Here is a 22,866-nt window from a genome sequence, read left to right on the forward strand (position 1 = left end):
AGAAATTTCTTTATACAGGATTGTTGGAGCATCAAATGGATTGCTGAGGGTGGTTGTGACAGAGACTATTGCATCCTTTTGTATATATGTTGGGAGATATTTTCTTGCTTCGACCCGGATTTGGATACTTCTCAATTTTTGAGGGCAAATGATGTCTGATATCTTTCTTTCTCAGGCAACGTTTAGTTATTTGCTTTTATTTTTACATTGCTTTCTTGCATCAACTCTTTCTAGGTTTTAAAAATGGCAGACAGGCTGATGACATATGAGACCCAATTCTTTGGGTTTTCTCCTCAAACCTGCGTTCTCAGGGTGTACAGTGGAATCCAGGATTCTCTCCTCGATGTGATGCTGGTTGTGGAACGAGTCATTTTCAAGAAACTGAAGGAGATGCCAGACAACAGTGTAACTCCATCTCAGATCCGTGCGTGCACAGAAAGCTTTCTTCGACTGATGAAAGAACGCCTTGATGTGATCTTTGAGAGGGTTGAGCAAGCAATTCTGCAGCATATTTTTTACATTCCTGAAAATATTCTACTTCCTGAGGACAATGTCCAGGAACAGCACACATACACAGAGGAACAGTGCAAGGGCTTGCAGGCCGAAATTGCTCAGCTTCAGCACGGCTACAAATGTGAAATTATTGCCAAGCATGCCCTTCTGGCTGAGCTGGAAGACCAAAAGCTGGCTGAGCTGAAATTAGAGCAGAGGATTCACTGGTTCAACAACTTGGATAGTACTTGGAAGAGTAATGCAGTTAGCAATGTTCCCGAGAGCCTGGCCTTTGTTAGGGGGTTGGCCCAAAAGATCCCGGCTATGCTACAAAAAATCAAAGAGAAATATGAGGATGAACTAAAGCAGTTGGAAGCAGTCAGTCAGTGTGAACAGGAGGAAGGAAAGGAAAGCAGAAAGAAGAGGATTAAAATATAACTGTGTTGGGACTGGGTGGTGCAGGGGGTTCGAATGCTGCATCTTCCATCACTGCATCTTCATTCCCGCTGCAAGATTTCTGGCTGTGAACTAAGCTTGCAAACTCTTTCTCATTCTTGTGCAATTTGTCCAGTGCACAAAAATTGCTTTGAATTTAGCATTTTATTGCTCCTTGTTCGGAGGGCAGAAGGATGGCTGGTTTGGAAAAGGACAACCATTCCCACGGGCAATGTAAAAAGTGGCCTTCCAAGGTGCTAATTAGAATATGTTCAGGTCAGTTAGAAGGAGCTTTGTCCTGCATCTAGTCTGCAGGGTAACCTGAACTGGGTGGGAGAGGGACACAGTGTGTGTGTGAGACCACTGCCATTTATGCTTGCAAAGTTCCAAATTCTGTATAGATATACATCACCTGTGAGCAGAAAGTTTGTAGATAAAAATAGATGTATATAGCTACCTATAAAGACTCCTTCATTAGTTTCTGGGCATTCACAAGTATTTACTGACAATGTACAGTGTGTGACAGCGACCTATTGAGCTGGGTTTTCAGGAGGTTTTCAAGGACCATGCTAAAAATCAGTTTTCAATCTAGTTTTAAAATTTGGCATTACAATGTCACGGTTTGAGGGTTTTTTTAATCTGATTTTTCATACATGGATATTTCAGGAAACTATTATATAACATAAAACTCACTTTTAAAGTTTGCTTTCTCTGGCTAATATCTTTTGTAACTAACTGTCTGCCAATTAATGATAGATTCGTAAATCCTGCTGTAGGCCCATTTTAAACACCTCAAATCCAATCTAATTCAAGACCGACACTGGGGTAGGCTATCTGATAGGAGGACCTGGGCTGTCTGATGGAGACTCGCTGGCATGGGCTGTCTTTTATCTTTCGTGGGATGTGGGCATCGCTGGCAAGGGCAGTATTTGTTGCCCATCCCTAATTGCCCTTGATAGCTGAGTGACTTGCTAGGCCATTTCAGAGGGCAGTTAAGAGTCAACAATATTACTGTGGGTCTGGAGTCACATGTATGCCAGACCAGGTAAGAACAGCAGATTTTCTTTCCTAAAGGACATTAGTGAACCAGATGGGTTTTTACAACATTCGACAATGGTTTATGACAATCGATAGTTTCATGGCACTTTTACTGAGACTAGCTTTCAATTCCAGATTTCTTTTTTAGGGTATGTTATGCTTAGGGTAAATAAGTCACCTGGTCTGGATGACTGGCATCCCAGGTTGCTAAAGGAAGTGGGGATGGAAATAGCAGAAGGGCTTGCCATAATCATCCCTGGATATAAAGGAGGTGCCAGAGGATTGGAGAGTGGCAAATGTGACAGTCCTATTTAAGAAAGGGTGTAATGACAGTCCTTGCAACTACAGGCCAGTTAGTTTAGCATCTGTGGTGGATAAGGTTTAAAGAACAATAATCAGGGAAAAATAAATCAGACATTTGGAGAGGTTCATGTTAATTAAGGATAGCCAGCACAGATTTGTAAAAGGAAGATCGTGCTTGACTAATGTAATAGAATTTTTTGAAGTAACAGAAGGTTGATGAAGGGAATGCAGTGGAGGTTGTTTATATGGATTTTAAGAAAACATTTGGTAAGGTACGGGTCTGTGTCCAATTTCATAAAAAATTGGCTTAAGGACAGAAAACAGCAAGTCATTGTAAATGATTGTTTTTCAGACTGGACGATGGTAAACAGTGCTGTGCCCCAAGGGTCAATGCTGGGAATCACTTTTTTTTTGCTATATATATATAAATGGCTTGGATCTTGAAATACATTGTCGAATCTCAAAATTTGCTGACGACACCAAACTTGGAGGTGTAGCAAACAGGGAGAATGTTATGAACCGCCTGCAACAGGACATAGATAGGATGGCAGACAGGAGGTAGATAGAATTTAATACTGCCAAGTGTGAGGTGATGCATTTTGGCAGAAGGAATAAGGAGAGGCAATCTATACTTAATGCCACAGTTCTAAAGGGTGTGCAAAAACAGAGGGACCTTGGGGTGCCTGTGCATTGATCTTTGAAGGTGGCAGGACATAGAGAGTGATTAGTAAAGCATATGGGATCTTGGGCTTCATAAATAGTCATGGAGTACCAAAGCGGGGAAGTTATGCTGAACTTTTATGAAGCTCTTGTTAGGCCCCAACTGGAGTATTGTGTCCAGTTCTGGTCTCACTTTAGGAAGCATGTGAGGGTCCTTGAGAGAGTGCAGAGGAGGTTTAACAATGGTTCCAGGGAATTTTAGATACAGGATTAGGTTGGAAAAGCTGGGGTTGTTCTCAGAACAAAGGAGATTGAGTGGAAATTTAATGCAAGTGTTCAAGATTATGACAGGCTAAGATAAGGTAGACAAGGAAAAACTGTTCCCATTAACTAATGGTACAAGGCTGGGGGACACAGGTTTTGGGCAAGAGATGCAGGGGGACTACAAGGAAGAACTTTTTTACGCAGTGGATGGGAATGACCTGGAACTCGCTGCCCACAAGGATGGTGGAAATGGAGACAATCAATGACTTCAAAAGGAAATTGGATGGCCACTGGGAGGAAATAAATTGTAAGGCTATGGTAATTGAGCAGGGGAATGGGACTGATTGAATAACTCCGTGGAGAGCCGGCATGGACTTGATGGGCCAAATGGCCTCCTTCTGTGCTGTAGATGACTTTATGGTGGAGTCTGGAACTAGCTGCTTGAAAGGGTGGTAGAGGCAAAAACCCTTAACATTGAAAAAGCGCTTGGATATGTACTTGAAGCACTGTAACCTACAAGGCTACGGACCAAGAGCTGGAAAGTGGGATTCTGTTGGATGGCTCCTTGTCACCTGGTGCTGACACAATGGACAAACTGGCCTCCTGTGCTGTAAATTTCGAAGATTCTATAGGAAGGCTTTAGAGAGGGTGCAGAGATAATTTAAGAAAATGATTCCAAATTACGTGGATAGATTGGAGAAGCTGGGGTTGTTCTCCTTGGAGAAAAGATTGAGAGGAGGAACAGGGACTTGGGAACTCAGATTTAAGGTTTTGGGAAAGAGATACAAGAGCGAATGTGAGAGAGAACTTTTTTATGCAGCGAGTCGTAATGACCTGGAACTCGCTGCCTACGAGGGTGGTGGAAGTGGAGACTGAATGATTTCAAAAAGAAACTGGATGGGCACTTATGGAAATAAACTTGCAGGGCTACGGGGATAAAGCGGGGGAATGGGGCTGACTAGATTGTTCGAGAGAGCCAGCATGGACTTGTTGGGCCAAATGGCATCCCTCTGTGCTTTAATGACTATTTGATAGAGATGTTGAAAATCATGAGTGGTCTAGATAAAGTATACGGAGGGAAACTATTTCCACTGATGGGTCAAGAATCAGATGACACCATATAAAGTGATTGGCCAGAGGATCAACAACATATTTATATAGCATCTTTAATAAAACATAAATCAATGGGTAGATGAGGATAAACTTTTTTTACTCCAGTGGTTATGATCTAGAATGCACTGCCTGAGAGGATGGTAGAGACAAATTCAATGTCTGTTTTCAAAAAGGAATTGGATAAGGACCTGAAGAGAAACAATGTGTAGGACTGGGGAAAGGGCTGCGGGAGGTATTGGGACTTTGAGTTGCTCTTACAGAGAGCTGCAAGGACACAATGGGCTGAACTGCAATCCTATGAGAAGCAGACCGTTTCCTGTGGTTGAGGGTCTAGAACAGGGGTCTGCAACCTGTGGCTCTTGTAACAGCTCATCTGTAGCTCCCAACCTTTTCTAGTTGGATCATATCATGAAAAAAGCCTGAAAAAGATTGTCAAGAAAAGAAAGAGCTATGTTTTTATTGTGGGATAAAAGGCTAATCATTCTGCAGTTTATGGTTTAAAATGATTTTAATGAAAAATATCATGGTGCTCTAAAGAAACCTGTTTGAGTGGCAGCTACACCACGGTTATAAATAATGCCTTTGGTTTGAGAAACAGATTTTATTGTTGCGACCATTATTATTTCTAACATAGCTGAGATAGGCAGGAAGGAAAAGGAGGTGGTGTAGCTCTGTTAGTAAAGGAAGAGATCAGTGCTGTAGTGAGAAATGATATAGGCACTGGAGAGCAAGATGTAGAATCAGTCTGGGTAGAAATAAGAAATAGCAAGGGAAAGAAGTCCCTGGTGGGAGTAATCTATAGGTCCCCAAACAGTAGTTCCACAGTGGGGCACAGTATAAACCAGGAAATACTGGGGGCTTGTAAGTAAGGTATGGCAATAATCATAGGTGATTTTAATATGCATATAGACTGGATTAATCAAATTGGCATGGGTAGCCTCAGGGAGAGTTCATTGAACGTATTAGAGATTGTTTTTTTTGAGCAATATGTTGTGGAACCAACCAGGAGCAGGCTATTCTAGATTTGGTATTATGTAGTGAGGTGGAATTAATTAATTATCTCATAGTTAAGGATCCTCTAGGGAAGAGTGATCATAGCACGAGCATTCTGAAGTTAAACTAAGGTAATTATATAGGCATGAGGACAGATTTGGCCCTAGTGGACTGGGCAGGAAAACTAAAAGGTAGGACAGTTGATGAGCAGTGGCAGATGTTTAAGGAGATATTCAATTCCTTCCAACTAAAATTTCATACAGAGAGGAAGAAAGATTGTAAGAGGGGGAAAAAACATCTATGGCTATGCAAGGAAGTTAAGGATAACATAAAGACAAAAACTAAAGCCTACCATATTGCAAAAGCCAGTGGCAGGCTGGAAGATTGGGAAACTTTGAAAGATTAACAAAGGGTTACTAAAAAAGTAATAAAAAGAGCAATGGTAAATTATGAAAGAAAACTAGCGCAAAATATAAAAACAGATAGCAAAAATTTCTAAGTATATAAAAGGGATGTATATAAACGTGAGTGTTGGTCCCTTGGATGTGACTGGTGAGTTAATAGAAGGGGACACAGAAATGGCAGAGACACTAAATCAGTATTTTGCCTCAGTTTTCACAGTGGAGGTCACTAGTACCATCCCAATAGTAACAGGTAATGCAGAGGTTATAGAAAGGGAGGAACTTAGAAAAATCATCATCACTAGGGAAAAAGTACTGAGCAAACTATTGGGATTGAAGGCAGACAAGTCCCCAGGGCCTGATGGCCTACATCCTAGGGTCTTAAAGGAAGTGGCAGCGGTGATAGTGAATCCATTGGTTATAATAATCCAGAATTCCTAGATGCCCTGAATGCTTTGGTGCAGAGGGATCTGGGTGTCCTTGTGCATGAAAACTAGTTGCAGGTGCAGCAGGTAATAAGGAAGGCAAATGGAATTTTGGCATTTATTGCTAAAGGAGTAGAGTATAAAAGTAGGGAAGTGTTGCTGCAACTGTACAAGGCATTAGTGAGACCGCACCTGGAGTATTGTGGTCAGTTTTGGTCCCCTTATTCGAGGGGGGATGTAGTTGCATTGGAGGCAGTTCAGAGGAGTTCACTAGATTGATTCCAGAGATGAGGTGTTTGTCTTATTAAGAGAGATTGAGCAGTTTAGGCCTTTACTCTCAGGCGACCAGTTCTACAGTACAAGTTTTCAATATTACAGCTGGGATGTTGTCAGGGCCCATAACCTTTGTAGTATCCAATGCCTTCAACCATTTGGGGCAGTGCAGTGGTTAGCACCGTAGCCTCACAGCTCCAGCGACCCGGGTTCAATTCTGGGTACTGCCTGTGTGGAGTTTGCAAGTTCTCCCTGTGTCTGCGTGGGTTTCCTCCGGGTGCTCCGGTTTCCTCCCACATGCCAAAGACTTGCAGGTTGATAGGTGAATTGGCCATTATAAATTGCCCCTAGTATAGGTAGGTGGTAGGGAAATATAGAGACAGGTGGGGATGTGGTAGGAATATGGATTTAGTGTAGGATTAGTATAAATGGGTGGTTGATGGTCGGCACAGACTCGGTGGGCCGAAGGGCCTGTTTCAGTGCTGTATCTCTAAATAAAAATAAATAAAAAATAAATTTCTTGATATCACATAGACTGAATTGAATTGGCTGAAGACTGGCATCTGTGATGCTGGGGATTTCAGGAGGAGGCTGAGATGGATCATCCACTTGGCACTTCTGGCTGAAGATTACTGCAAATGCTTCAGCCTTGTCTTTTACACTGATGTGCTGAGCTCCCCCATCATTGAGGATGGAGATATTTGTGGAGCCTCCTCCTCCTGTCAATTGTCCACCACTATCCACAACTGGACATGGCAAGGCTGCAGAGCTTTGATCTGATCTGTTGGTTGTGGGATTGTCTATTGCATGCTGCTTCAGGTATCACCTGATGTATTTTCAAATAATATATAAATTCTTGGGGATGCTGGAAATAACAGTGCAGCAGCAGAAAGTCATTTGCAGGTTCTGGCTACAACTGGATAAATAAGAACCAGGTGAGGCAGTTCCACTTAAAGGCCTGCTACCTGACCTGAACCCAATGGGACCCAACACGTGTCGGGTTAGGGTCGGGCTGCTCTTCCAGGTCCTGCTCGGACCGGGTTGTGTACACACTACTCCACAGACTGAGACTGCACAGTGAGCGTCTCTATGAAATCATCGCGCTCCTGCTGCAGCAGTGCAGCTTCCTTCCATTCCATCCATAAGTGGTAAGTACAGCGAGTGCACTATGGTCGGGCTCGGGTTTGATGTGGTTCTGTCGGGTTATTTTTCCAGACCCGAACAGGCCTTTAGTTTCACCCACCATCACCACAGACTGTAGCATTTCAAGGAGAAGGCCACCATCTCGGTAACTAGGAATGAGCAATAAGTGCTTGCTTTGTCAGCGTCACCTATATCCCAGGAACAAAGAGAAAAAAAACTATCATGGTGGCCAGTTGTATACTTTACTGCAATTAGTGCATAGTAATCTCTGCCTTCATTTAATTGTAATTGATATTTTTAAAACCTCAACTAATTACTGAACAAGTGATAAAAAATGGTGGCAATAAAATATAACAAGGAACTTTGGGACTAATCAAAAATCACAAGCTGCAGAGAAGAAAATGTTAACACAAAATGAAAATCAAATAATTCTACAAAGAACAAAGGTCTGAATACTCTGGCACTGTATTAAATCTTTTATGTGATGAATGAAAACACACTACAGCATGAAAGTTGATATTTATAACAAAATTTCATTCACTCAGTATCCTTCTGTACCTATGCTAGGTGTGAGATGCCAGTGACAAATATATGGAATAAATGGATCACTTTTAGCTAAGCAAGACATCAGACTGAAGTTAAAAACTTCATGTTGATCATTGTACAGGATTCAATCAACTTTTAAAGGAGAAACAGACAATGTTTACAAATACTTTTAATGTCTGTCAGTCAATTAAGACTGGTACATGTGAAATTGGAATCATTGCAATCAGAGTTACTTAGACACCCAAACGAAAGTCAGTGTGTGTTTGTGTGCCTGACTTTTATTGCCAATTAAAGAATCTCGCCTTTAAAAAGAAATATTGCACATACTTATGGCAGCTAGACGGGCATGGAGTTGGAAAGAACCACCTGCAATGTGACCAGCTAAACCAAACGCAACATGCTGTCACTGGCTAGTTTATTCTGTAAATGTGGCATTTAATCAGCAAATGGCTTTGAGAAATCTCAACCTGAATAACTTCAGCAATACTTCATTTTTTGCATTAGGAATCACATAGGAGATAATGGATAATATTCAAATTTACTAGTACACATAAGCATTGATCAGGTAAATGGAATGGGCTACACACCAATCTAATGAAAAGTCCATCTCTAATGGGAAGTACAGAGATGAAGCAGAATCCAAATTATTCTGAATGGGAAAATGAGGGCTCAGTGACTGAAAAATACCAGTGTATGTAATTTTGGAGTCTGATCGAGTCTGCTTCATTCAGAAAGTATCAACAATCCCTTATAGTTTACAAACAGTGAAAAGATCTTGGCAGTTCACTCAGGTGATGATCGACATCTCTTCTTTGTCTCTGCTCTCAGACAGAGAACTGACGACATCCCCCAGGAACTGCCGGAAAGCTGTGCGCACTTGTTCTGGATCATCCTCAAGATTTGAATGGATCAAAGTCAGTTTGTTCAGTTGCTGGGCTAATGAGAAAATGTAACATTGTTAGGAACAGAAACAAAATTCCTATACATACTGTTTATGAAATATACATCTTGCCTTGCTCACTCAGGCACTTTCCTGACCATTAACAATGAGTATGAAAGCTTTAAATCTTCAAGTATAGGAAATATCCTGGACATTGGGCTGTGTAGTTACGTAACTTTCCTTTGATTCTTCCCAATGTGTGGAGATCAAGGTGTTCAGGATCAGCTTTGTTCTGATTATACAGTATGGGACGAGTCAAGCAACAGCCTGACATAGTCATACACACAGAATCATATCTTACAATGGCCCAGACACGGCCATCACCATCCCTGGGTATGTCCTGTCCCACCAGCAGGACAGACCCAGCAGAGGTGGGGGCATTGCGGTATACAGGCAGGAGAGAGTTGCTCTGGGTATCCTCAACACTGACCCTATGAAGTCTCATGGCATCAGGTCAAACATAGGCAAGGAAACCTCCTGCTGATTACCACCCTCAGCTGATGAACCAGTTCTCCTCCATGTTGATCACCATTTGGAGGAAGGACTGAGGGTAGCAAGGGCGCAGAATGTACTCTGGGTGGGGGACTTCAATGTCCATCACCAAGAGTGGCTCGGTAGCACTACTGCTGACCGAGTCCAAACAAACATAGCTGCTAAACTGGGTATCCGGCAGGTGGTGAGGGAACCAAGATGGAAAAATATACTTGACCGCGTCCTCACCAAACTGCCTGCCGCAGATGCATCTGTCCATGACAGTACTGGTAGGAGTGACCACCGCACAGTCCTTGTGGAGTTGAAGTCCTGCCTTCACATTGAGGATACCCTACATTGTGTTGTGCGGCACTACCATTGTGCTAAATGTGTTAGATTTTGAACAGATCTAGCAATGCAAAACTGGGCGTCCGTGAGCCATCAGCAGCAGCAGAATTGTACTCAACCGCAATCTGTAACCTCATGGCCAGGCATATTCCCCACTCTACCGTTATCATCAAGCCAGGAGACCAACCCTGGTTCAATGAAGAGTGCAGGAGGGCATGCCAGGAGCAGCACCAGGCATACCTCAAAATGAGGTGTCAACCTGGTGAAGCTGCCACACAAGACTACCTGCGTGCCAAACTGCATAAGCAGTATGCGATAGACAGAGCAAAGTGATCCCATAACCAACGGATCTGATCTAAGCTCTGCAGTCCTGCCACATCCAGCCGTGAATGGTGGTGGACAATTAAACAACTAACTGGAGGAGATGGCTCCACAAATATCCCCATCCTCAATGATGGGGGAGCCCAGCACATCAGTGCGAAAGATAAGACTGAAGCATTTGCAACAATCTTCAGCCAGAAGTGCCGAGTTGATGATCCATCTCGGCCTCCTCCTGAAGTCCCCAGCATCACAGATGCCACACTTCAGCCAATTCGATTCACTCCGCATGATATCAAGAAACGACTGAAGGCACTGGATACTACAAAGGATATGGACCCTGGCAATTTTCCAGCAATAGTACTGAAGACCTGTGCTCCAGAACTTGCCGCGCCCCTGGCCAAGCTGTTCCAGTACAGCTACAACACTGACATCTATCCAGCAATGTGGGAAACTGCCCAGGTATGTCCTGTACACAAAAAGCAGGACAGGTCCAACCCAGCCATCAGTCTACTCTCAATCAGTAAAGTGATGGAAAGTGTCATTGACTGCTATCAAGTGGAACTTGGTTAGCAATAACCTGCTCAGTTTGGGTTCCGCCAGGGCCACACAGCTCCTGACCTCATTACAGCCTTGGTCCAAACATGGGCAAAAGAGGTGAGGTGAGAGTGACAACCCTTGAGATCAAGGCCGCATCTGACCGAGTGTGGCATCAAGGAGCCCTAGCAAAACTGAAGTCAATGGGAATTAAGGGGAAAACTCTCCGCTGGTTGGAGTCATACCTAGCACAAAGGAAGATGGTTGTGTTGTTGGAGGTCAATCATCTCAGCTCCAGGACATCAGTGGAGGAGTTCCTCAGGGTAGTGTCCTAGGCCCAACCATCTTCAGCTGCTTCATCAATGACCTTCCTTCATTCATAAAGTCAGAAGTGAGGATGTTCGCTGATGATTGCACAATGTTCAGCACCATTCGCAACTCCTCAGACACTGACGCAGTCCGTGAAGAAATGCAGCAAGACCTGGACAATATCCAGGCTTGGACTGATAAGTGGCAAGTAACATTCGCGCCACACAAGTGCCAGGCAATGACCATCTTCAACAAGAGAGAATCTAACCATCTCCCCTTGACATTCTATAGCATTATGTTTGCTGAATCCCCCACTATCAATATCCTAGGGGTTACCATTGACCAGAAACTGAACTGGAGGAGCCATATAAATACCGTGGCTACAAAAGCAGGTCAGACGCTGGGAATCCTGCGGCGAGTAACTCACCTCCTGACTCCCCAGAGTCTGTCCACCATCTACAAGGCACAAGTCAGGAGTGTGATGGAATACTCTCCACTTGCCTGGATGGGTGCAGCTCCAACAACGCTCAAGAAATTCGACACCATCCAGGACTAAACAGTCCACTTGATTGGCGCCGCATGCACAAACATTCACTCCCTCCACCACCGACGCACAGTGGCAGCAGTGTGTACCATCTACAAGATGCACTGCAGCAACGCACCAAGGCACCTTCCAAACCCGCAACCTCTACCAACTAGAAGGACATGGGCAGCAAATACATGGGAACACCACCACCTGCAGGTTCCCCTCCAAGTCACACATTATCCTGACTTAGAACTATATCGTCATTCCTTCACTGTCGCTGGGTCAAATTCCTGGAACTCCCTTCCTAACAGCACTGTGGGTGTCCCTACCTCACATGGACTGCAGCGGTTCAAGAAAGCCACCTTCTGAAGGGCAATTAGGGATGGGCAATAAATGCTGCCCTACCCAGCGACGCCCACATCCCATGAATCAATTTTAAAAATGACACCGAGCCCCACAAGCAGATATTAGGACAGGTGACCAAAAACTTGGTTAAACAGGTGGGTTTTAAGGAGCGTCTTAAAGGAGGAGCGAGAAGCAGAGAGATTTAGGGAGGGAATTCCAGAGTTTAGGGCCCAGGCAGCTGAAGGCGTGGCCACCAATGGTGCAGTGATTAAAATTGGGGATGTTCAGAGGCCAGAATTGGAGGAGTGCAGCTATCTCAGAGGGTTCTGGGGCTGGAGGAGATGAGAAAGATAGGGAGGGGCAAGGCCATGGAGGGATTTTAAAAAATGTTGAGAATTTTAAAATCGAGACATCAGACCTGAAGCCAATGTAGGTTAGTAAGCACAGGTGACGGGTGAACAAAACAGTGCAATACAGGCAGCAGTGTTGAGAATGAGCTCAAGTTTATGGAGGTGCAAAGTGGGAGGCCAGCTAGGACAGCATGGAAATAGTTGAGTCTAGAGGTAAGGTATGAGACAGTGGCAGGGGTCGACAATGGATAGTCAGATATCATTGAAAATCTGAGGGATGACCATCATATTCTAGACCTGTAAGCCTAACTTGCACTGTCGGGTAGTATTTGAAAGTATTATTATGAGCAATGATGTAAGCGAACAGCTTGAGGGCATGAGCTAATCTGATGCAGTCAGCATGTTTTAGGAAGGGGAGTTTGACTAATTTATTAGATTGCTTTGAGCAGATAACCTTGGTGTACTTGTCCATAGATCACTGAAGGCAGCAGCACAGATAGATAAAGTGGTTAGGAAGGCATATGGGATACTTGCCTTTATTAGCCGAGGCATAGAATATAAGAGCCAGGGAGGTAATGATGGAGCTGTATAAAATGATGTTAGGCCACAGCTGGAGTACTGTGTACCGTTCTGGGCACCACACTATAGGAAGGATATAATTGCAGTGGAGAGGGTGCAGAGGAGATTCACCAGGATGTTGCCTGGGCTGGAGCATTTCAGCTATGAAGAGAGACTGAATAGGCAAGGGTTGTTTTCCTTAGAGCAGAGAAGGCTGAGGGGGGACCTGATTGAGGTATACAAAATTATGAGGAGCATAGATAGGGTAGATAGGAAGAAACGTTTTCCCTAAGCGGGGGGGCCAATAATCAGGGGGCATAGATCTAATGTAAGGGGCAGGAGGTTTAGAGGGGATTTGAGGAAAAAAAATTTCACCCAGAGGGTGGCTGGAATCTGGAACACACTGCCTGAAGGGCAACATTTAAGAAGTATTTAGATGAGCATTTGAAACGCCATAGCATACAAGGCTACGGGCCAAGTGCTGGAAAATGGGATTAAAATAGATAGGTGCTTGATGGCCGGCAAGGACACGATGGGCCGAAGGGCCTGTTTCTGTGCTGTATAACTCTATCACAGGAGCATTATAAAAGTAAAACTTGACACTGAGCCATATAAGATGATATTGGGAAAGTGAACAAAAGCTTGGTCAAAGAGGTTGGTTTTAAGGACTGTCTTTAAGGAGGAAAGATAGGCAGAGGGGTTTAGGGAGGGAATTTCAGAGCGTGGGGCCTAGGCAGCTAAAGGCATGGTCACCAACGGTGGAGTGATTAAAATAGAGGATGCTCAGGAGGCCAGAATCTGAGGGGCACAGATACCACAGAGGGTTTGAGGGCTGGAGGTGGGGAGGGGTCATGCAATGGAGGGATTTGAAAACAAATTAGATTTTTAAAATTGAGGTCTTGTTTAACTGGGAGCCAGTGATAGGTCAACAAGCACAGGGGTGATGGTTGAATGAGATTTAGTGCGAGTTAGGACGCAGTCAGCAGAGTTTTGGATGACCTCAAGTTTACAGAGGGTAGAATGTGAGACCCTAGCCAGGAGTTCCGAAGAACAATGAAGTCCAGAGGTAACAAAGGCATGGATGAGAGTTTCAGCAGAAGAGCTGAGGCAGGGTGAGATGGACAATGGAAATAGGCTGTCTTAAGTGACGTGTGGATATGAAGTTGAAAGCTCATCTCAAAGCCAAATATGACACAGAGGTTGGGAACAGTCCAGTTTAGTCTCAGACAGTTGCTAGGGAGAGGTTGGAATTAGTGGCGGGAACTGAAGACAATGACTTCAGTCTTCCTAAGATTTAGTTGGAGGAAATTTCTGCTCATCCAGTACTGGATGTCAGAAAAACAGTCTGCCAATTTAGAGACAGTGGAGGGGTTGAGAGAGGTGGTGGTGAGGTACTGCTGGAAATTGATGTGTTTTCAGATAATGTTGCCGAGCTGCTCACATAGTTGAGAAATAGGGGACACCAGAGTATTGGAAAGAGAAGCCATTGATGGTGACTCTCTGGCTACGATAAGATAGGTAACAATGGAACCAGGTGAGTGCAGTCCCACCCAGCTGGACGATGATGGAGAGTTGTTGGAGGAGGATGGTATAATCAACTGTATCAAAGGCTGCAGACAGGGATCAAGAAAGATGAAAAGGGATAGTTTGCCATAGTCACAGTCAGATAGGATGTCATTTGTGACTTTGATAAAAGTCATTGTGGCAGGGCGGAAACCTGATTGGAGGAATTCACACATGAAGTGTCGGGAAAGATGGCCATGGATTTGGGACACAACAGCGTTCAAGAACTTCGGAGAGGAAAGGGAGGTGGAGATGGGGTGGCAGTTTGCAAGGATGGTGGAGTCCAGTGTTCGTTGTTTTGAGGAGAGGAATGATGACGGTAGATTTGAAGGAGAGAAGGACAGAACCTAAGGAGAGAGAACCGTTTACAGTATTGGTTAACACGGGGACCAGAAGCAGAAGTTGGGTGGTCAGCAGTTTAGTAGGGTAGGGTTGAGAGAGCAGGCGGTGGGTCTCATGGACGGGATGAGCTCAGAGAGGGCACGAGGGGAGAAAGAAGAGAAAGAAACAAATTGAGGGCTAGAGCAGGGGAAGCATTAGAGGAAGCTTGGCCAACCCTATGCCTAAACCAGTTGTCCATTCCAGTCGGTGTCCCTTGAACTTAAGGGAGCACAGATGAGGGCTGTACCGAGGAAGGGCCAAGGTGAGAGTCTCTTACCTTCCGGGAGCAGAGAGAAGGTCTTCCAGCGTGCCGGAGTTTTGAAAAAAAAAGCCAACAATGATGTCAGAGGAGACATCATGGGCAGGAAGTAAAGAGATACAGACCCTTAGAAAATGGGCGACAGGTTTAGATAGAGGATTTGGGTCGGCGTAGGCTTGGAGGGCCGAAGGGCCTGTTCCTGTGCTGTAATTTTCTTTGTTCTTTGTTCTTTGAGAGCTGCAAGGTGATTGGTTGGGTGAGTCACTGCTGTTAGTGCATTCAAATATCTTTAAAAAAGGGGTAAGTTTTTTTTGTTGAAAAAAAACCTCTGGTGATAAGGTGAGTACTACTAAAGTGTTTTTTTTTAATTCAGTGTAGCTTATGAAGGACTTTAGATTGGAGTGGGTAGAACAAGGCCCCCAGTGTAATTAGTATTTTTTAATTCAGGGAGCAACTAATTAATCTAACGGTAAGTGAGGACCTGGGAACAAAGGTGAGGACCTGGGAACAATCATTATTACGGAAGAGGTAGTGTTGGGCAAGCTAATGGAGCTAAGGATTGATAAGTCTCCTGGCTCTGATGGAATGCATCCCAGGGTACTAAAAGAGATGGCGGGAGAAATAGCAGGTGCACTGACGGTAATTTTCCAAAATTCGCTGGACTCTGGGGTAGTCCCAGTTGATTGGAAAACAGCAGATGTGACGCCACTGTTTAAAAAGGGAGGTAGACAAAAGATGGGGAATTATAGACCGGTTAGCTTAACCTCTGTAGTGGGGAAGATGCTTGAGTCTATTATCAAGGAAGAAATAGCAGGGCATCTCGTTAGAAATTGTCCCGTTGGGCAGATGCAGCATGGGTTCATGAAGGGCAGGTCATGCTTGACAAATCTTTTGGAATTCTATGATGACATTAGCAACGTGGACAATGGGGACCCAGTGGATGTGGTGTACCTAGATTTCCAAAAGGCCTTCGACAAGGTGCCGCACAAGAGGCTGCTGCATAAGATAAGGATGCATGGCATCAGGGGTAAAGTATTAGCATGGATAGAGGATTGGTTGACTAACAGGAAGCAGAGAGTGGGGATAAATGAGTGCTATTCTGGTTGGCAATCAGTCACTAGTGGTGTGCCTCAGGGATCGGTGTTGAGACCGCATTTATTTACTATTTATATAGATGATTTGGATTTGGACGTGTAGGGTGTCAATGTTTGCAGATGACACTAAGATGAGTGGCAGAGCAAAGTGTGCAGATGACTGTGAAACTTTGCAGAGGAACATAGATACATTGAGTGAGTGGGCAAAGGTCTGGCAGATAGAATACAATGTTAATAAATGTGAAGTCATTCATTTCGGTAGGAGTAACAGTAAAAAGGATTATTACTTGAATGGTAAAAAGTTGAAGCATGCTGCTATGCAGAGGGACCTAGGTGTCCTTGTGCATGAATCGCAGAAGGTTGGTCTGCAGGTACAGCAAGTAATTAGGAAGGCAAATGGAATTTTGTCCTTCATTGCTAAAGGGATTGAGTTTAAAAGCAGAGAGGTTATGTTGCAGCTGTATGAGGTACTGGTGAGGCCGCACCTGGAGTACTGTGTGCAGTTTTGGTCTCCTTACTTGAGAAAGGATATACTGGCACTGGAGAGGGTGCAGAGGAGGTTCACTAGGTTGATTCCGGAGTTGAGGGGGTTGGCTTATGAGGAGAGACTGCGTAGATTGGGATTATATTCATTGGAGTTCAGAAGGATGAGGGGGGATCTTATAGAAACATATAAAATCATGAAGGGAATAGATAAGATACAAGTAGAGAGGATGTTTCCACTGGCAGGTGAAGCTAGGACAAGAGGGCATAGCCTCAAGATTAGAGGAAGCAGATTTAGGACTGAATTAAGAAGGAACTTCTTCACCCAGAGGGTTGTTAATCTATGGAATTCCTTGCCCAGTGAAGTAGTTGATGCTTCTTCAGTAAACGTCTTTAAAGCTAAGATAGATATCTTTTTGAACAATAAAGGAATTAAGGGATACGGTGGGAGTGCGGGTAAGTGGATCTGAGTCCACGAAAAGATCAGCCATGATCTTATTGAATGGCGGAGCAGGCTCGAGGGGCCGGACGGCCTACTCCTGCTCCTAGTTCTTATGATGTGATTATGACAGGAGAGCTCAGCCCCGTGATCTGCTCCTCCTGCGCTATGTGGGAAATCAGGGACGCTTCCAGTGTCCCTGATGACCATGTGTGCAGGAAGTGTATCCAGCTGCAGCTACTGGCTACCCGCATTACGGAGCTGGAGCTGCGGGTGGATTCACTGTGGAGTATCCGCGATGCTGAGGACGTCGTGGATAGCACGTTTAGTGAGGTGGTCACACCGCAGGTAATGGCTGCACAGGCATAAAAGGGATGGGTGACCACCAGACGGAGTAGTAGGCGCAGGCAGGTAGTGCAGGAGTCCCCTGTGGCCATCCCCCTCTCAAACAGATATACCACTTTGGATACTGTTGGGTGGGGGGGGGGATGACCTCCCAGAGGAAAGCAGCAACAGCCAAGTTCGTGGCACCATGGAGGGCTCTGCTGCACAGCAGGGGAGGAAAAGGGACAGCTATAGTGATAGGGGATTCTATTGTAAGGGGTGCAGATAGGCGTTTCTGTGGCCGCAAACGAGACTCCAGGATGGTATGTTGCCTTCAGAATGTCTGGGAGCGGCTGCAGGACATTCTGAAAGGGGAGGGTGAGCAGCCAGAGATCATGGTCCATATTAGTATTAACGACATAGGCAGGAAGAGAGATGAGGTCCTGCAAAGTGCAAATAGGGAGTTAGGCAGAAGGTTAAAAAGCAGGACCTCTAGGGTTGTAATCTCAGGATTACTCCCTGTGCCACGTGCTAGTGAGGGTAGGAATAGGAAGATAAGGCAAATGAATGCGTGGCTGAAAAGCTGGTATAGGCGGGAGGGCTTCAGCTACTTGGCTCATTGGGATCTCTTCTGGTGCAGAGGTGACGGGTTTCATCTGAACTGGAAGAGGACCAATATCCATGCAGGGAGGATTGCTAGTACTACTCGGGAGGGTTTAAACTAGTCTTGCAGAGGGGTGTAGTCTCTCAGATGAGATAGTTGAGGCAAATGTCGAGGTTAAAGCAAGTAAGTCCATTAGACAGGCCCGGCAGGGGCAGGCCAGGGAGCATGGAAGGTCTGGTAGGCTAAACTGCATTTACTTTAAAGCAAGAAGCCTTACAGATGAACTTAAAGCATGGATCGGTACATGGGATTGTGATATTATAGCCATTACGGAAATGTGGTTGAGGGATGGGCAGGACTGGCAGCTCAATGTTCCGGGGTACCGATGCTACCGGCGTGACAGAGGTGGAGGTATGAGAGGAGGGGGAGTTGCACTATTGATTAGGGAGGACATCACGGCAGTACTTAGAGAGGATATCCCAGGGGGAATGTCCAGCGAGGCCATATGGGTAGAACCTAGAAATAAAAAGGGGGTGATCACTTTGATGGGATTATACTATAGGCCCCCCAATAGTCAGAGGGAATTGGAGGTGCATATATGTAGGGAAATCACAGATAGGCGTAGGGATTGCTGAGGGGGTGACAGAGAGCAGTTATAGGGAAGTAGTGACACCTAAGTTACAGGATAAAGGTAACTGGGTGACCGTCAGGGGAGGGAAAGGGAATAGGCGCACAGTGCAGGGATCCCCTGTGGCCATTCCCCTCAATAATAAGTATACCGTTTTGGATACGGTTGGGGGGGACGACCTACCAGGGGAAAGCCACAGCGGCCAGTTCTCTGGCACTGAGCCTGGCTCAGTGGCTCAGAAGGGAAGGGGGGAGAATAGGAGAGCGATAGTGATAGGAGATTCAATGGTTAGAGGAACAGACAGGAGATTCTGTGGTCGCAAACGAGACTCCCGGATGGTATGTTGCCTCCCAGGTGCCAGGGTCAGGGATGTCTCGGATCGAGTCTACAGGATTCTTAAGGGGGAGGGGGAGCAGCCAGAGGTTGTGGTACATATCGGTACCAATGACATAGCTAGGAAAAGGGATGAGGACCTGAAAAGTGAATATAGGGAGTTCGGTTGGAAGCTAAAAGGCAGGACGAGCAGAGTAGTAATCTCAGGATTGATACCGGTGCCACGTGCTAGTGAGGCGAGAAACAGGGAGCGAGTGCAGCTGAATACGTGGCTACAGAGCTGATGTAGGAGGGAGGGCTTCAGATATGTGGATCATTGGGATAACTTCTGGGGAAGGTGGGACCTGTACAAGAGGGACGGGTTGCATCTGAACTGGAGGGGCACCGATATCCTGGGCGGGAGGTTTGCTCGAGCTCTTTGGGAGGGTTTAAACTAGTTTGGCTGGGGGATGGGAACCGGAGCTACAGATCAGTGGATGGGGTAGCTGTTGAACAGGCAGATACCAAGTGCAGAGAGTATGTGAGGAAGGTTAGACAATTGACACGACAAAGTTGCAGCCAGTATGATGGGTTGAAGTGTGTTTATTTTAATGCAAGAAGAGTCAGGAATAAGGGTGATGAACTTAGAGCATGGATCAGTACTTGGAGCTACGATGTTGTGGCCATTACGGAGACGTGGATATCACAGGGGCAGGAATGGATATTGGATGTTCCGGGGTTTAGATGTTTCAAAAGGAATAGGGAGGGAGGTAAAAGAGGTGGGGGAGTGGCATTGCTAATCAGGGATAGTATCACAGCTGCAGAAAGGGAGGTCGTCGAGGAGGGTTTGTCTACTGAGTCATTATGGGTGGAAGTCAGAAACAGGAAAGGAGCAGTGACTTTGTTGGGAGTTTTCTATAGACCCCCCAATAGCAACAGAGACACGGAGGAACAGATTGGGAGGCAGATTTTGGAAAGGTGCAGAAGTAACAGGGTTGTTGTCATGGGTGACTTCAACTTCCCTAATATTGATTGGAACCTCTTTAGTGCAAATAGTTTGGATGGAGCAGTTTTTGTCAGGTGTGTCCAGGAAGGTTTCCTGACTCAATATGTAGATAGGCCGACGAGATGGGAGGCTATGTTGAACTTGGTGCTTGGAAATGAACCAGGCCAGGTGGCAGATCTCTCGGTGGGAGAGCATTTCGGTGATAGTGACCACAACTCCCTGACCTTTACTATAGTCATGGAGAGGGACAGGAGCAGACGGGAAGGGAAAATATTTAATTGGGGGAGGGGGAATTACAATGCGATTAGGCAAGAACTGGGGAGCATTAATTGGGAACAGATGTTCTCAGGGAAATGCACGACAGAAATGTGGAGGTTGTTTAGGGAGCACTTGTTGCGACTGCTGGATAGGTTTGTCCCGATGAGGCAAGGAAGGGATGGTAGGGTGAAGGAACCTTGGATGACAAGAGATGTGGAACAGCTAGTCAAGAGGAAGAAGGAAGCTTACTTAAGGTTGAGGAAGCAAGGATCAGACAGGGCTCTCAAGGGTTACAAGGTAGCCAGGAAGGAACTGAAGAATGGACTTAGGAGAGCTAGAAGGGGACATGAAAAAGTCTTGGAGGGTAGGATTAAGGAAAATCCCAAGGCGTTCTACACTTATGTGAGGAACAAGAGGATAGCCAGAGTGAGGGTAGGGCCGATCAGGGATAGTGGAGGGAACTTGTGCCTGGAGTCGGAGGAGGTAGGGGAGGTCCTAAATGAATACTTTGCTTCAGTATTCACTAGTGAGAGGGACCTGGTCGTTTGTGAGGACAGCGTGGAATAGGCTGATATGCTCGAACAGGTTGAGATTAAGAGGGAGGATGTGCTGGAAATTTTGAATGATATGAGGACAGATAAGTCCCCGGGGCCAGACGAGATATACCCAATGGTATTACGGGAAGTGAGGGAAGAGATTGCCGCGCCTTTGGCGATGATCTTTGCGTCCTCACTGTCTACTGGAGTAGTACCGGATGATTGGAAGGTGGCAAATGTTATTCCCTTGTTCAAGAAAGGGAATAGGGATAACCCTGGGAATTATAGATCAGTCAGTCTTACGTCGGTAGTGGGCAAATTATTGGAGAGGATTCTGAGAGACAGGATTTATGATTATTTGGAAAAGCATGGCTTGATTAGAGACAGTCAGCATGGCTTTGAGAGGGGCAGGTCATGCCTCACAAGCCTTACTGAATTCTTTGAAGATGTGACAAAACACATTGATGAAGGAAGAGCAGTGGATGTGGTGTATATGGATTTTAGCAAGGCGTTTGATAAGGTTCCCCATGGTAGGCTCATTCAGAAAGTAAGGAGGCATGGGATACAGGGAACGTTGGCTGTCTGGATACAAAATTGGCTGGCCCATGGAAGATAGAGGGTGGTAGTAGATGGAAAGTATTCAGCATGGAGCTCGGTGACCAGTGGTGTTCCACAAGGATCTGTTCTGGGACCTCTGCTCTTTGTGATTTTTATAAATGACTTGGATGAGGAAGCGGAAGGCTGGGTTAGCAAGTTTGCCGATGACACGAAGGTAGCTGGAGTTGTGGATAGTGTGGAAGGCTGTTGTAGGTTGCAACGGGACATTGACAGGATGCAGAGCTGGGCTGAGAAGTGGTAGATGGAGTTCAACCTGGAAAAGTGTGAAGTGATTCATTTTGGAAGGTCGAATTTGAATGCAGAATACAGGCTTAAAGACAGGATTCTTGGTAGTGTGGAGGAACAGAGGGATCTTGGGGTCCATGTCCATAGATCGCTCAAAGTTGCCACCCAAGTTGATAGGGTTGTTAAGAAGGCGTATGGTGTGTTGGCTTTCATTAACAGGGGGATTGAGTTTAAGAGCCGCGAGGTTATGCTGCAGCTCTATAAGGCCCTGGTTCGACCACACTTGGGATATTGTGTTCCGTTCTGGTCGCCTCATTATAGGAAGGATGTGGAAGCTTTAGAGAGGATGCAGAGGAGATTTACCAGGATGCTGCCTGGACTGGAGGGCATGTCTTACAAAGAAAGATTGAGGGAGCTAGGGCTTTTCTCATTGGAGCGAAGAAGGATGAGAGGTGGCTTGATAGAGGGGTACAAGATGATGAGAGGCACAAGATGATGAGAGGCATAGATCGAGTGGATAGCCAGACACTTTTTCCCAGGGCGGAAAGGGCTATCACCAGGGAGCATAATTTTAAGGTGATTGGAGGAAGGTTTAGGGGCGATGTCAGAGGTAGGTTCTTTACACAGAGTGGTAGGTGCGTGGAATGCGCTGCCAGCGGTGGTAGTAGAAGCAGATACATTAGGGACATTTAAGCGACTCTTGGATAGGTACATGGATGATAGTAGAATGAAGGGTAGGTAGGTAGTTTGATCTTAGAGTAGGTTAAAGGTTTGGCACAACATCGTGGGCCCAAGGGCCTGTACTGTGCTGTACTGTTCTATGTTCTAATTATACGGTTGTAATAGTAGGTGATTTTAACTTCCCTAATACTGACTGGGACTGCCTTAGTGCTAAGGAATCAGATGGGGAAGAATTTGTTAAGTGTGTCCAGGATAGTTTTCTGAAGCAGTGTGTGGATGGCCCTACTGGAGAAGGGGGCTACACTCGACCTCCTCTTAGGAAATGAGGCTGGGCAGGTGGTTGATATGTCAGTGGGGGAGCACTTTGGGACCAGTGACCATAACTCTATTAGCTTCAAGATAGTTATGGAAAAGGATAGGACTGGTCCTCAGGTTGAAGTCCTAAATTGGGGGAAGGCTAATTTCGATGGCATCAGACAGGAACTCTCAAAAGTTGAATGGGAGAGGCTGTTTACAGGTAAAGGGACGCCTGGCAATTGGTGGCTTTTAAAAGTGAGATAGGAAGAGGTTTACCAGATGTTGCCTGGTCTGGAGGGCATTAGCTATGAGGAGAGGTTGGATAAACTCGGATTGTTTTCACTGGAACGGCCGAGATGGAGGGGCGACA

General features: G+C 45.5%; 2 protein-coding genes across 2 annotated transcripts in view; one reads left to right on the forward strand and one right to left on the reverse strand.

The window, feature by feature from the left end:
• Nucleotides 1-238: 238 nt before the first annotated feature.
• Nucleotides 239-8,380, forward strand: mis12 (MIS12 kinetochore complex component). The gene has a single exon (XM_068010021.1). The coding sequence runs from the start codon at nt 244-246 to the stop codon at nt 928-930; it is 687 nt and encodes a 228-aa protein (XP_067866122.1). The 5' UTR covers nt 239-243; the 3' UTR covers nt 931-8,380.
• Nucleotides 8,002-22,866, reverse strand: part of ift22 (intraflagellar transport 22 homolog (Chlamydomonas)) — a 47,783-nt gene continuing 32,918 nt past the window's right edge. The window contains exon 5 of the mRNA XM_068010022.1: nt 8,002-9,022. Within this exon, the coding sequence (XP_067866123.1) occupies nt 8,874-9,022 (149 nt within the window). The 3' untranslated portion in view covers nt 8,002-8,873. The remainder of the gene's footprint in view (nt 9,023-22,866) is intronic.

This window comes from Heterodontus francisci, chromosome 30 (genome assembly GCF_036365525.1).
Source record: "Heterodontus francisci isolate sHetFra1 chromosome 30, sHetFra1.hap1, whole genome shotgun sequence".
NCBI lineage: Eukaryota > Metazoa > Chordata > Chondrichthyes > Heterodontiformes > Heterodontidae > Heterodontus > Heterodontus francisci.

Coding starts and splice junctions, on each gene's coding strand:
- mis12 (XM_068010021.1), top strand. CDS start 244: ATGGCAGACAGGCTGATGACATATGAGACCCAATTCTTTGGGTTTTCT.